The sequence below is a fragment of the Xenopus tropicalis genome, chromosome 7, assembly GCF_000004195.4.
Source record: "Xenopus tropicalis strain Nigerian chromosome 7, UCB_Xtro_10.0, whole genome shotgun sequence".
Lineage (NCBI taxonomy): Eukaryota > Metazoa > Chordata > Amphibia > Anura > Pipidae > Xenopus > Xenopus tropicalis.
Genome location: NC_030683.2, coordinates 93,123,716 through 93,136,391, shown reverse-complemented (window position 1 = coordinate 93,136,391; position 12,676 = coordinate 93,123,716). Strand labels below are relative to the sequence as shown.

Here is a 12,676-nt window from a genome sequence, read left to right as displayed (position 1 = left end):
CTTTAATCTCACAGCTTCAACATTTACTAAGAACTATTGGCGCATGTTTTACAGGAGCCTTGTCATTGGTGAGCAACCTGCGCTAGGCGTGGTGCAGAATGGCTTGCCAGTCGGCTATTTGGAAGGAGGTGGCTTGCGGTGAGTCCGGACTGACAGGTGAACGAAAGAGAGAAGGTAAGTACGAAACTGTAAGGATACAGGGCCCCACATTAAGTGCCGTGTATTCTAACCGGACTAGCCCATGACACCAAGGGAAAGAGAAATCATGGGGCTGCCATACTGATTTAGGGAAGCCCGCTCCACTGTTAAGGTAACAAGAATATTGATAAGTCTTTGGATTTGTACCATAAACCCGCCATAAATATTTTCTGCAATCGTGCCCCCTTTCCTTTTCCAAAATACTTGCACTACTCTAGCCCCGGCCTTGGGAGAGGGCAAAATAGGATAAAACTACTTTCTGGCCACCCCGATCACTGGGGCTGTAGTATCTAGAACGCAGATTAGTGTTGGTTCAGAGAGGTGCAGAGAAAAGGCAAGTATTTCAGAACCCGTAAGGAAAACCCTCCTCAGATGATCAGGTTTCTAAAGGTAATGGCACACACAATACTATTCAGCTGGCTGGAAAGAAAGTGTGACCAGTGGGTCCAGTTACTGGGATGACACATACACAGATTGCTTGGAAGGGCTTCAGCACACTTTCACATTCTCATGTCTCCCAACTTAATTGGAACCATGAGAAGTGATCATGAGGGATTTTCAGATGGATGAATAACCCTTCAAATGACATTCAGGTAAACCATCCATTTAAGTAAATAGACTTAATGTTTGCCAAGGAACAGCGGACATATTTTTGCTATTACTACATACTGTTGACAAATTGTGGTGCCCTGGCTAATGTAACATTATTCTTACAATAATTCCATGATTATACCAAATTGTGGCCCACTGCTTCCTATGGAACTGTGCAGATGAGAAGTGGTCATATCTGGTTATCATTTATGAAAGCTTCTGGCCCAAGTATGCTCTGTAAGGTACAGCCTGCTTAGTGTGGCTTGCAGCCTTTGGGCTCATGTGCCATGTGCAGTAGCAATCAATGCTTGACTCTCTAAAGAAAATTATCTTGGGCAAATGTGTTTTAAAAAAGAGGGCTCCTGGCCCAGGGTAAAAAAAGTTAGTGATTTTGTTGCATGGGGTCCCAACAAATTTGTTTCCTTAGTATTGTCTGGTAATGTCAGACTGTTTTCAGTCCAGATGAGGACTAGGCCATATACTTAATCTACCCAATGTATATGAGCCCTAGTATGATTCATTCACTCATTCACTTATTTTCTTCCTTACTCTGAAAATGACACAGCCTACTTTTGTCTTGTAAATCTAGGTAGAGACACTCCCAGGTTTGTTTCTATCTCTGTGAGTACGTGGCAACCTTTCAACTGCTCTTTTACAGCTGGATTGATAATCATTCTGCTGTGTCAGTGACTGATATGGACATTGCAATGCCCTGCAGTGATTCTACGTGTTGTCCATATGTCCATGTTTCGGATACTTATAACTTGGGAATGATTTGTTCTTAATTATACGCCATATTGCCATGCAGCCTATTGACATTACCTCAATTAGACAATTTGAGAGGCTTTTTTGGGTGCACTGGTGTAGAGTTGTAGAATATCTCTAGTGGTTACTGCACTCTTGCCATACCACATTCATAAAGGTTGCATCACCTTTATAATATATGCTATAACTTCATTCCAGTTTATTCAAACAATGGGCAGCCTTCTCCCACACAGATGCTTCATTCGGGTTTTTTCTGTTTGACACAATTTCCTATCCATAGCACAAATCTGCCACTGTTCTTTCACAGTCTTATGTCACTGTTGGCTAAAACATGTTTTCACTGTTGTTTACTGTGAGTTTTATCCTTAAAATATGTCTCCCAGAAACAGAAGAACCCTTTTTTGTCAGATGACAGAGCTTTAGTCCTTTAAAGGGGGTCCTTTAACTTTTTGGTTTTCATCTATTAATCTTTTTATAGTTTTTGAATTATTTGCCTTTCACTTTTGCCTCTTTCCAGCTTTCAAATGGGGATCACTGACCCCAGCAGCCAAAAACTGTCGATCCGTGAGGCCACAATTTTATTATTATTACTTTTTATTACTTTTCTTTCTATGCAGGCCTTCTACTAGTCATATTTCCATCTCTTGTTTAAACCACTGCCTGGTTGCTAGGATACATAAGACCCTAGCAACCAGATAGCTGTTAAAATGTAATTGTAAATTGGTGAGAGTGGGCATTTTGGCGTAGCATAGTCATTGGCTAGCATTGCTTGCCTGCAGTACTGGGGACATGTGTTTGGTTCCAAACAGGACACTATCTGCATTCTACATGGAGTTTGTATGTTCTACCAGTATTTCCAGCTCTGCTAGGGCAGGGACTAATGGATTCTGAACAGCAACAACAAAGAAGAAAAAAATTTCCCACAGCTCAAAAACTTTCCATTAAAGTACAAAAATGTATTCAAAACTCCATATTAAAAAGACAATGTACATACAGAGCCCGTGGTATCCCGCCATAGGCCTGAGACTCAGGGTTAACACTGGCAGTCAGTATAGTAATATTAAAGAGAGTTAATTACCTGCACTGCTTAGGATGTCACTTTGCAAGTAAATTAAAATGCCAAGCATGGGTTTGGTTTTGATGAAAAGGAAGCAGACCTGCCAAGCTAGATTGTTGTGTATGCTGGTTTGTATTTATAGTGCAGAGTATACAGATAAATATCTTATGTCTTCTCTAAATGGTTTCAGTTGTAAAGCCACAGCCAAAGGCAGATTCATATCCTGGAAGCATCAGGATGTGTCGGTCCTTAGCATTGTGCCTTTATGCTGTAACGTCACGTGTCTTTGCTGCTGAAAGAAAAGCATTACCGGTAGCCTAGTTTCCAGTGACTGGTACAGGTCTGTGCTACTCATTCTGTGGAATTGTTTTTCCTGCCTTTATGGGGTTTTGCCCATCTTGGGGCATAATACTTATAATACTGTCCTTTTGCCCCAAGCAGAATAACCTGAAGGAGAAAGGAGATTAGTCAGTAACATGTCCAGCACAGAGGAGAAGTTCTCTCTCAAGGAGGTCTTGGTGAGCTTCAAGTCCTGCTTAGTAGATGATGACCAAGACATCATTGTGGAACAGTACCTGAATGGTTGGAAAGGCCTAGTGAGGTAAGTTTGATCAGGATAATTCCTCCCTGCACCCCTTCTTCTTATATTAAATGCTATCAATTAAGTACTGTACGTTTTATTCTTCATTTAACAAGTGTACTGTGACCCAGTTGTGAAATAACAGTTCCTTTCAGAATAAAGCATTTACTTTTTGCTGTTCAGTTTATAACCAAAAAAACCAAACAAATGTACTGTGTATACTTGTAGAAATAACTGCATTTTTCTTGCTTTGGGGGGTGTTGGTCTTTGTACGCCGTACAGTCAATTTTCCTGACATAGGTCTGACTCAGACTTTTAGGACAATGGTACAATTGTAATTTCAGGTGCTTTGACGTCTTTTGCAGCAATGGCATAGAAGCTCAAGCATAGGGGGTACATTTGGCACATTTTGCCCCAAGCAGAATAAGTGTATATTTACCTTCGCATACTCCTGCCTATTGTGAACTGTAGCTCCCAGCATCATTCTGGTTTTGAGTTATAGTTTAACAGCTGTAAATCACAGTGAATTCAGGGGCACGGGTTAGACAAAACTGACCTGGAATAATAACATGTACATTTCTTTATTTCAGATTTATGAACTCCTTGGGAACCATATTCTCCTTTGTTTCTAAGGATGCTGTAACTAAAATTCAGATAATGGAAAACTACTTGGCAGGGACAAACGGTGAGCGATATCGAACTCTGCAATCCATGGTTGAACATGAGCTAAGTTCTGACTTGGTGGATCTGACAAAGCGCTGTAATAACCCAGATTCAGGGTGCCGCACTATACTGCGCTTACACCGTGCCCTGCGCTGGCTGCAGCTCTTCTTGGAGAAGTTAAGAACAAGCAATGAGGATAGTAAAACCTCAACTCTATGTACAGAGGCATACAATGATTCTCTGGCCAACTTCCACCCGTGGATCATCCGCAAAACCGCAACTGTTGCATTCCTTGCCCTTCCCACGCGCAATACGTTTTTTGAAGTAATGAATGTGGGCACAACAGAAGAGGTTGTGGCTATGCTTGGAGAGTCCATGCCGTATGTCACAAAAGTATATGACTTTACTCATGAAATATACTCGCAGCATAATCTGCTTGAGTTACCCTAAGTGCAGGGTTCAGTCAAGGATGTTTTAGTAAATAAAAATCTATTATGTTCTCTACAGTGTAACAAAGGAATAGAAAGAATGGTGGATTCAAACCATGCTGCATGCTATACAGTTCATGAACTGTTACTTAGTGATACAATACCTGTTCTTCTGTAAAGGACAAGTAACCATTACCAATTATGTTCTATTTATTTGGGCATTCAGATGTTATTGTAAAATATGCATTTATTGGAATACAGACTGTCACTTTTCTGCTCACCAAAGTGTGTCACGTGCTTCAAATAGTTACCTGGTAATGCTGTATAGGGGAGCTACATAGTAGTCTTGATCACAGTTGGCCAGTTCAGTAACCCATTACTACCATGAACTTGCTGTCATCATTCTGACTTGACTAGATTGGTCAGGATTAACTGTTGCTGCTGTGGGTTAACAGATGGCCAAACTGCACCCATGTTACTATCACCATGTATGCACGCATTATGTCATCATATGCTTAGACACTGGCTCTTGCGCACAGGTTTCTTTCTCTCCAAAGGAGAGTTTAAAGGGGTAGTTCATCTTTAAGATAACTTCTATGTTATAAAATGGCTATTTCTTAGCAACTTTTTAATTTGTCTTTATTTTTTATAGTTTTTGCTTTTCTCATCTGCCTCTTTCCAGCTTTTAAATGAGGTCCACTGACCCCAGCATCCAAAAGACTGTTGCACTGTGAGGCTACAATTTTGTTGTATCATTTTATTATTTATCTTTCTATTCAGGCCCTCTCCTGTTCATATTGCAGTCTCTCATTCAAATCACTGGCTGGTTGCTAGGATAATTTGGATCCTAGCAATAAGATAACCAATGAATTTCCAAACTGGAGAGCTGATGAACAAAAAGCGAAATAATTAAAAAAACGAAAATAATAAAAAAATGAAGACCTATTGCAAATGACTGAGAATAGCACTCTACGTTATAGTAAAAGTTAAAGGTGAACAACCCCTTTAATAAAACATAAACATGTCTGCTCCTTTGTAGTGTTTCATTTACCACTGGAAACATTCATAAGTGCAGAGTTGGAGGCAATACAATTGCATGCCCATATGCTTGTGTGTACAACTTTTCTGAAGCTTTTATCCAGTTACACTACACCTGTACAACATGCAGTCAAACCACAGAGCAAATTGAAGAAATAGGGGCCCTCTGTGTATGAGTTAAGAGAAGCTGCAGAATCAAATGATAGGAACAAATAAATGCCTAAAAATAGTAGCTTCTCCCTGTTCATGATGGGGATATCCACATAGGCAGAAATAGCAGGGTTAAGCACATTGCTTACCTGGTATTTGATGGGGTTGTCTCACAGAAATGGCATATTTCTGATGCATGAGTTCAGAGCAAATTTACATGTACTTATTAGAAAAACATGTACATGTATTATGCTGTGTAAAAAAAACAAACAAACAAACAAACAAAAAAAGTGTAAAGGTTGGAATAAAATAAATGGTGTAATTCTCTTTGTTCTTATATGTGAAGTATCGCCATGCATTACCAGGAAACAATTCACTGCAAAGATAGTGTGTTCATACACACTTGCCTAATGCCAATACCTCTGCCATTATTTTATAACACCTTACACCTAGCTTAAACCAATTAAATAAGTAGGTGGGGAAGGATTTTTAGTGACTATGTTGTGTAAATAGTTAGCAGCTTAGCACTGGTCATTTTTATTTATTAAATAAACATGAAATCATTACACAGCTTTATAAATATTTTGTACACCACAGGCCTGGACTGGGATTCAAAATAGGCCCTGGCATTTGAAGTACATCAGTGGCATAAACTTCCGCACTGGGGCTCAAGTTTTAGCAGGCCCCCATTCCAGAAACTTATTGCTGCGTGACCTGGGGTTTCCAGCCGCAGTGTTGTTGGCCATGTGATAGGCCTTTACTTGACACTACATTGTCTTCATGCCAGCTTGCTAATTTACCTATATGGAGTAATGCATACATAGCATAATACCAACATGGCATGGAGTACATTTATAGATGCAACGCAAGTCTGCAGCACAACGCTCATTTCCATAGGAAAGAAGGTGCGGCCATGTCTGCCAGATGATTAAGTATGCTTCCTCTATATATGTGTTATTACAAAACAAACAGACTTTCCAAGGGCTTTTTATCCATAGTTGTTTTTTGCCAAGTTTCTTTTTTCACAGTTGTACGGGAAGCTTAATTATAAATGTTCTACGGTAATTTTACATACTGTATCTTGAAGGGGTAACCTCTAACGGAGTTGTTTTCCTTCAAATTATCTTTTGGCATGATGTAAAGAGTGTGATAGTCTAAGACAATGTGTAGTTTTTTATTATTTGTGGTTTTTTTTAGTTATTCAGCAGCTAGTTTGGAATTACTGCAGCTATCTGGTTGCTTGGGTCCATTGATTTGAATGAGAGGCTGGACTATTAAAAGGAGAATAGTAAGACGAGTAATAAAAAGTGGCAATAACTATATAATTGTAGCTTCACAGAGCATTTGTTTATTAGATGTCAGGGTCAGTGAACCCCCATTTAAAAACTGAACAGGGTCAGAAGAAGAAGGCAAATAATTCAAAACCTATAAAAAAGAAAAAATAAAGCCCCCCCTTAAAGTTTTTCCTCATTTTCCTCATTTTGTTTTTGGTCTCACCAATATGTAATGCAAGTATGCACCCCTGTCTACAATAGCATTGAAACGGCAAAACATATACAGTACAGGTCTAATTTAATAAATTCCCAAACATTAAAAAAGTTTGAAACAAACCTTTCCTGATGCAATTAATAAAACCAAATTTGCCTTGCATATCCACCAAATAAATAAAGGCAAGTAATTATATAAAAACATTTCTAAAACCAGTATTTAAATTTCCTGCGCTCATGTATTTTTAAAAGGAAATGAAAAATAATGTACATTTTGTATTACAGAATTAGACATTAATATTGTGAAACTAGAACTCTCAACCCAAGGCTTCAATCATTTGCCACTATCTAGTTATAGTTCTAAGCATATGATAAATACTAATATATATATATTCCTATAAAATAAAAAATAGGTTTTAATAATTGCATTAGGGAAGCTTTGTTTTGAACTTTTTGAATGTTTAGGAATATATGATCAGACCTGTATATATGTTGTAATGGCAATGCAATTGTACACGGGGAGCCTGAGAAGGCATAGAAATGCTGCCATGACAACAGGATACATTTTTTGCAATGTAAGGAAGACAACAAAGGGCAGGCTCAGACTGGCAATATGTGAATTCTGACAGTAGGGGCTGCTGTAAGATGCCATAGACAGTCACTATTTATTGGGCTGGTGGGGGGCTGTTTGGCCTCTGTGTACTTGAAATGCCAGGGCCTATTTTGAATCCCAGGCCTAGGAAGGGGTTAACAAATCGCCTCTGAGGAAGTTCATAAAACAAACGTGTCAGGCTACATGACTTCCAGACGCAAACATTGGAACAGGGACGCTGCCAGCTTTATTTCCCTTCATTCTGGACTTAATTGCAATGCTAGAAAATGATGTTTTAACACATTTAAGTAATTTCTGTATGTAAGTGCAATACGTTACTTTCTGGTAATGAGAATAAATTAGACTATGGGCGTTTTTCTTTCTGTTTGAGTTGCTTCTTTAGAGGAACTATCTGTACTTTTTACTTGGATTCGACTTGATATGGCTGCCCCTATCTGGGGGTTTGTAGGTAGACATTTCTACTGTCTGGCTGGAAATTAGGATTTCTTTCTGGAACTCTGAGCTGGGCTTCGGGAGCACGGAAGTGATCGGATTGGGTGACTGTTGTTAGCTAAACACCTAAATATGTCTATTTTGCGCTATAACCACATTCTGTCCAACATAATGTGCTAGGTGCTTTTTTGTTTTCCCTCTTTCTCTAGCCTCTGGCTCTACCCACCTGTATTGAGTGTATTTGTGACCCAGAGAAAGAACTATATCGGGGATCAGCAGAAAAGAGAACAAGGGAGGATTTGTACCTTTAATTTGTGTTTTGAATATATAATGCATAATGTATTTCCTTGATTTTGCATTTTCACGAATTTTACACTTTTTTATTCTGGCTCCTTAAAAAAATGTAAAATAGGGGTTCTACTCTATGTATTCTATACAGGGGTTGTTTTTTTTTTTTTTAAAGAATCCATACATTTTTATGGTTTCATTCATATTTATTGTATTAGTAAAACGATATTAAATACAAATATACTGCGCTGTTTCTTTGTTTCCATAGTCCCATTAACTTGCTGGGCCACAGAAGGGTAAACAAATAGTACTGAGCTCAGTTTAGATAAAGTAAGATGAAATTCCATTATAAAATTTAATGGGGAGTCCAATCACTTGAATCTGTGTTCATTTGTAGTGTAGTCATGTGCATGGCATAATCTGATCTGAGGGGGAGGTACAGTGTGGCAGCTGCCATTCTACACTAAATAAAGGTGTTGAAAATCTTGTAAATTGTTAGCTTTTATTATGTCTGTACAGTAAAATAATATTAGCAGTAAAGATTATTTTCCAAATACTGTGAATGGAATATTCATGGGCATCGGAGCTGTCACCACTGGAACAGATAGGTGAGCCTGTGCGGCCATTATTGGAAGTTTAAGTACATGTAAAGGACCTGTTATCCAAAATGAGTGGGACCCAGGCTTTTCCAGATAAGGGATCCTTTCGTAATTTGGATCTCTATACTACTAAAAATTATTTTATCTACATTTAACAATATGATGGTTTTGCACCCAATAAGGTCCAAGGCAGTACTGCAGACATACATCTTGTGTGATTGTAAGCTCTTGCGAGCAGGGCCCCCTGATCCTATTGTTACTCTGTATACCCTTGTTTGTTAAACTTTTTAAGATCACTGTTTGTTTAAATTTATTGTGAAGCACTACGTAATTTGCTAGCGCTATATAAATAAATGATGATGATGATTTTTTTTGTGAATTGCCCTGTCTTGCCCACCTCAACTGGTCACCTGCAGTAATAGCCCAATCTGAGGAGAGACAATATTCTGTCAGGTCAACTGGCTCATAAGACAAAAGGGCCCAATGGGACAACATCTGATATCCTGGTGGGCCACTTCAACTCTGTGTGTCTTTGGCATTCAATAAACTGGTGTAATACTTTGCTGTTATTCCTATTTCAATGTTTATATCTCTTTTCTAAAGAACAGAAGCCTTTTCATTGCTAAACATTTGTTTTCATGCAAACTGCAGGAAATAATTACCATTATTATAATAAATAACTAGAAGGAAAAGAGTGCTGCAGCCAAACCACAATGCAAGTACACTTCAGGGCAAGGATATGATTTTTTTCTATTAATTTGAAAAGCGTGCACACAAGCTCTTCTATAACCCTTTGAGTGCCGCGTGTTGCCAGATAAACTCCAGCGAGACATACTGTACATCAGTGAGATTGTAGGACGCTGGCACTCGCATATAGAATACATGGTATAGATTCTGCGATCTGTGTGTATATTTTGATTGAATAATAAACACAGCATATATAAGATAAATGGCAGGCCTGGACTGGCAATCAGTGGATTCTGCCAAATGCCAGAGATGCTGCTATTATTATTTATTGGGTCTGTGGGGGGCTCTATGTATTGAAGATGCCAGGGCTATTTTTAATCCCAATCCAGACCTGATAAATGATATTAGAAAAGTGTGACACAATTTTACCATTTTCAAAGACTTTTATTTTGTGAATTGTCCCTTTAGGAGGCCTCACTCAGTAGTTTATCACATTGGCCGTCCACTGCCAGTACTGCTGTCAGAGCTACAACACTGATTCAGGCCATTTGAGTAGTGTAAGTCATTTCTCTTGCTTTACAAACTCCACAGATGATGGTCCTCAGTGACTTTATCTAAACTTGGCAGCAACCTTTATGCTTTCTTTGAGATTACTACGTTGTTGTAAACTTCTTGTTGCAGCAAGGATCTGGGATGCTGGGAGAGTATGTTGGGTACTAGAAACAATGGCCTCTGTTTTATTATTTACAGAAATATATACAAATTAAAAAACATTAAATTAAAACGTGTTACTTATACACAGATTGTCTGTACAAATCATTTGTCAGTTGGCAGGATGAGCAGGAAACAATCAGTGGTCTATGAGTAGATGTGAGGAGCTGGCCAAGCCCTTAAGTGCTTAACCCATTAACAGGGGGAGTGGGGGCTACCATAGAGAACGTGAGAGCAGTTAATCACAAAACTAAGAGGATTTAAAACATGACTTGGCCTTTACAGAAATAATAGAAAGGTTTCGGGAGAAAAGATCTGTGTGTTTGTGCTTTTGTTATGATCCTTTCTGGAACACAGACCTCTGAAAACAACAAATAGCTAAATTATTTTCTTTTGTACATAGACCCATATACATTTCATTTTAGCAGTGGATCTGGCCTTTTGTATTCTATTCTGAGACTTAATACTTGTGGTTTTCTGGTCAATAATACTGGACATCTGATCCTAACAAACACTGCAATCTCAATGACATAGCCTGTGGGAATGGCAGTAGCGATCCTTTCTGTACTAGGATACTCCAGTCATTTTATGAGAGTCCAGTGAGTGACTGAGAAGGCACTTTGGCTGTCACATGATGTCCACAAAGAATTCACAAGGGTTTCCCATGGCCTTCTGAAAGGACTGCCTGCTTCCGGTCAGTTCTGGGGGGACATTGGCAAGCTCTCGAACTGGAGGCCCACCTGGCGGTCCACTAGTACCATACACCTTGTTCCCGATCTTTGGCAGGCTGAAAAGAGGGGGAAGACCAGGTGGACCGTGGGAGTGGTGGCTGCTGCGGTGACTACGTTGACTCCGTGACACTGAGCTGTGACTGTGGTGGCTGTGCTGACTCAGGGGCCTCTCATTTTTGCTGCCTCCACTGCGAGGTGCACGGTCGGACCCACTGCCACTTCCTGTGGACCTGCGGTCCTTCTCTCGGCCAGATGACCTTTTCCCTTCTCGATTGCTACGGCTGGAGCCACTGCTTTTACTGCCTGTGGTGAAAAGAGTTAATAATACATTCAGCTTCTGTGTATTTATTATTCAGAGTATTCAGCCGAGAAAATATTGATAAAGTAATTTCAAGTGAAGCAATGTTTTTAGGCGTATTCTGTTTTAAGGAACTGAAATTAGTGCCACAATAAAAGTATTTATCACTTTTAAAAACACGACTGAACAAAACTACAGGTATGGGACCTGTTATTCAGAATGCTTGGGTTTTCTGCATAAGGGATCTTTCTGTAATACCATACCTAAAGTTTTCTAAAAATCATTTAGACATGAAATAAACCCAATAAATAAACAATGTACTGTTTTATTATTACAGAGGAAACCCCCCCCCTTTTTTTAAGTATTTATTAAAAGGAAGTAATGAGTGCCACTTGATGAACATACAGCAGTGGGACAGCCATACATTATAAAATACAGCAATGAACATGATTCTGGTGCACATGTTGCATGAACTAAGCATATCAATCCTAAAAAGTTGTATCCTATATGTGCTAATGCTGTCAGGGGTACTTAAACTCCTAGTTCTGGGGGGTTGCAGTTCAGTGATATCCAACCTAAAACCACAAAATGGTTTACAGAAACAGTAGATGGTGATCAATTGAAGGATGGAGGAGTATAAGAGTAAGTCTTCTATAATCCCTGCTGGTCCCGATCTACTGTTCTTTAAAGGAGAATATTTAGATTATAGTCTCCAGTTTTATGTGGAGGGGTGGTACCCCTAGCGATGTGAAAAAGAAGACTGTAATTAGCAGGTGAGATATGGCCTTGGCGTGTGGAAGGGAAGTAACAGGGGTTGGAATGGACATGCCATGACTCTGGTGTTAAGGTCAGAGGTTTAATCTTACCGGTGACCTAGTTTCCTTCATTCCTTCCATCCATCCTTCAGTCTAATGCTTGCTCAGCACAAAATAAGGGAATAAGACAGTTACTTGAAGGTAAGGACACAACAAGGAATAGAGGGAAATTGTTAAAAAATACACACACCTCTCTTCATTACCTCTCTTATAATATCAATGCCCAACATGCGTCCTTAGGCAAGCACCTAAAACAATATTCCTTGCCCTAACATACTTTAAAGGGCCAATACATACTCATGTCCGTCCTACGTATCACGGTACATGGCGTGTATTCTCCACCTCCTGTGGCCAATCCTGCTGAGGAGCCTGCTATTAGTTTTTATAGAAATGGTGGTGATAAGTGGTTTCCATTAATACTAACTGAAGGCTCCTCTGCTGAGTTGAGGCACTTCTCTGCAAGCTAAGTTGAGAATACATGCAAACTGACATGAGCCTTAACCCAAACAGCCAGAAACTGGTTCCTCTCTATAAGTTTACTACTT

General features: G+C 39.3%; 2 protein-coding genes across 10 annotated transcripts in view; one reads left to right on the top strand and one right to left on the bottom strand.

Annotated features, from left to right (window-relative positions):
* The first annotated feature begins 43 nt into the window (after positions 1 to 43).
* Positions 44 to 5,313, top strand: cptp (ceramide-1-phosphate transfer protein). Of its 4 annotated transcripts, none has more exons than XM_012966470.2 (3): positions 44 to 174; positions 3,050 to 3,212; positions 3,782 to 4,567. In XM_012966470.2, the coding sequence occupies exons 2-3, from the start codon at positions 3,088 to 3,090 to the stop codon at positions 4,302 to 4,304; spliced, it is 648 nt and encodes a 215-aa protein (XP_012821924.1). In that variant the 5' UTR covers positions 44 to 174; positions 3,050 to 3,087; the 3' UTR covers positions 4,305 to 4,567.
* Positions 5,314 to 9,999: 4,686 nt separating this feature from the next.
* The window catches only part of dvl1 (dishevelled segment polarity protein 1), a 67,068-nt gene continuing 64,391 nt past the window's right edge, over positions 10,000 to 12,676 (bottom strand). For 4 of the 6 annotated variants that reach the window (XM_012966022.2, XM_012966023.2, XM_012966017.3 and 1 more), the window contains exon 15: positions 10,000 to 11,321. In XM_012966022.2, the coding sequence (XP_012821476.1) occupies positions 10,915 to 11,321 (407 nt within the window). In that variant the 3' untranslated portion in view covers positions 10,000 to 10,914. Of the gene's footprint in view, positions 11,322 to 12,182; positions 12,231 to 12,676 lie in introns of all 6 variants that reach the window. The other 2 variants (XM_012966020.3, XM_012966019.3) reach the window with 2 other exon arrangements.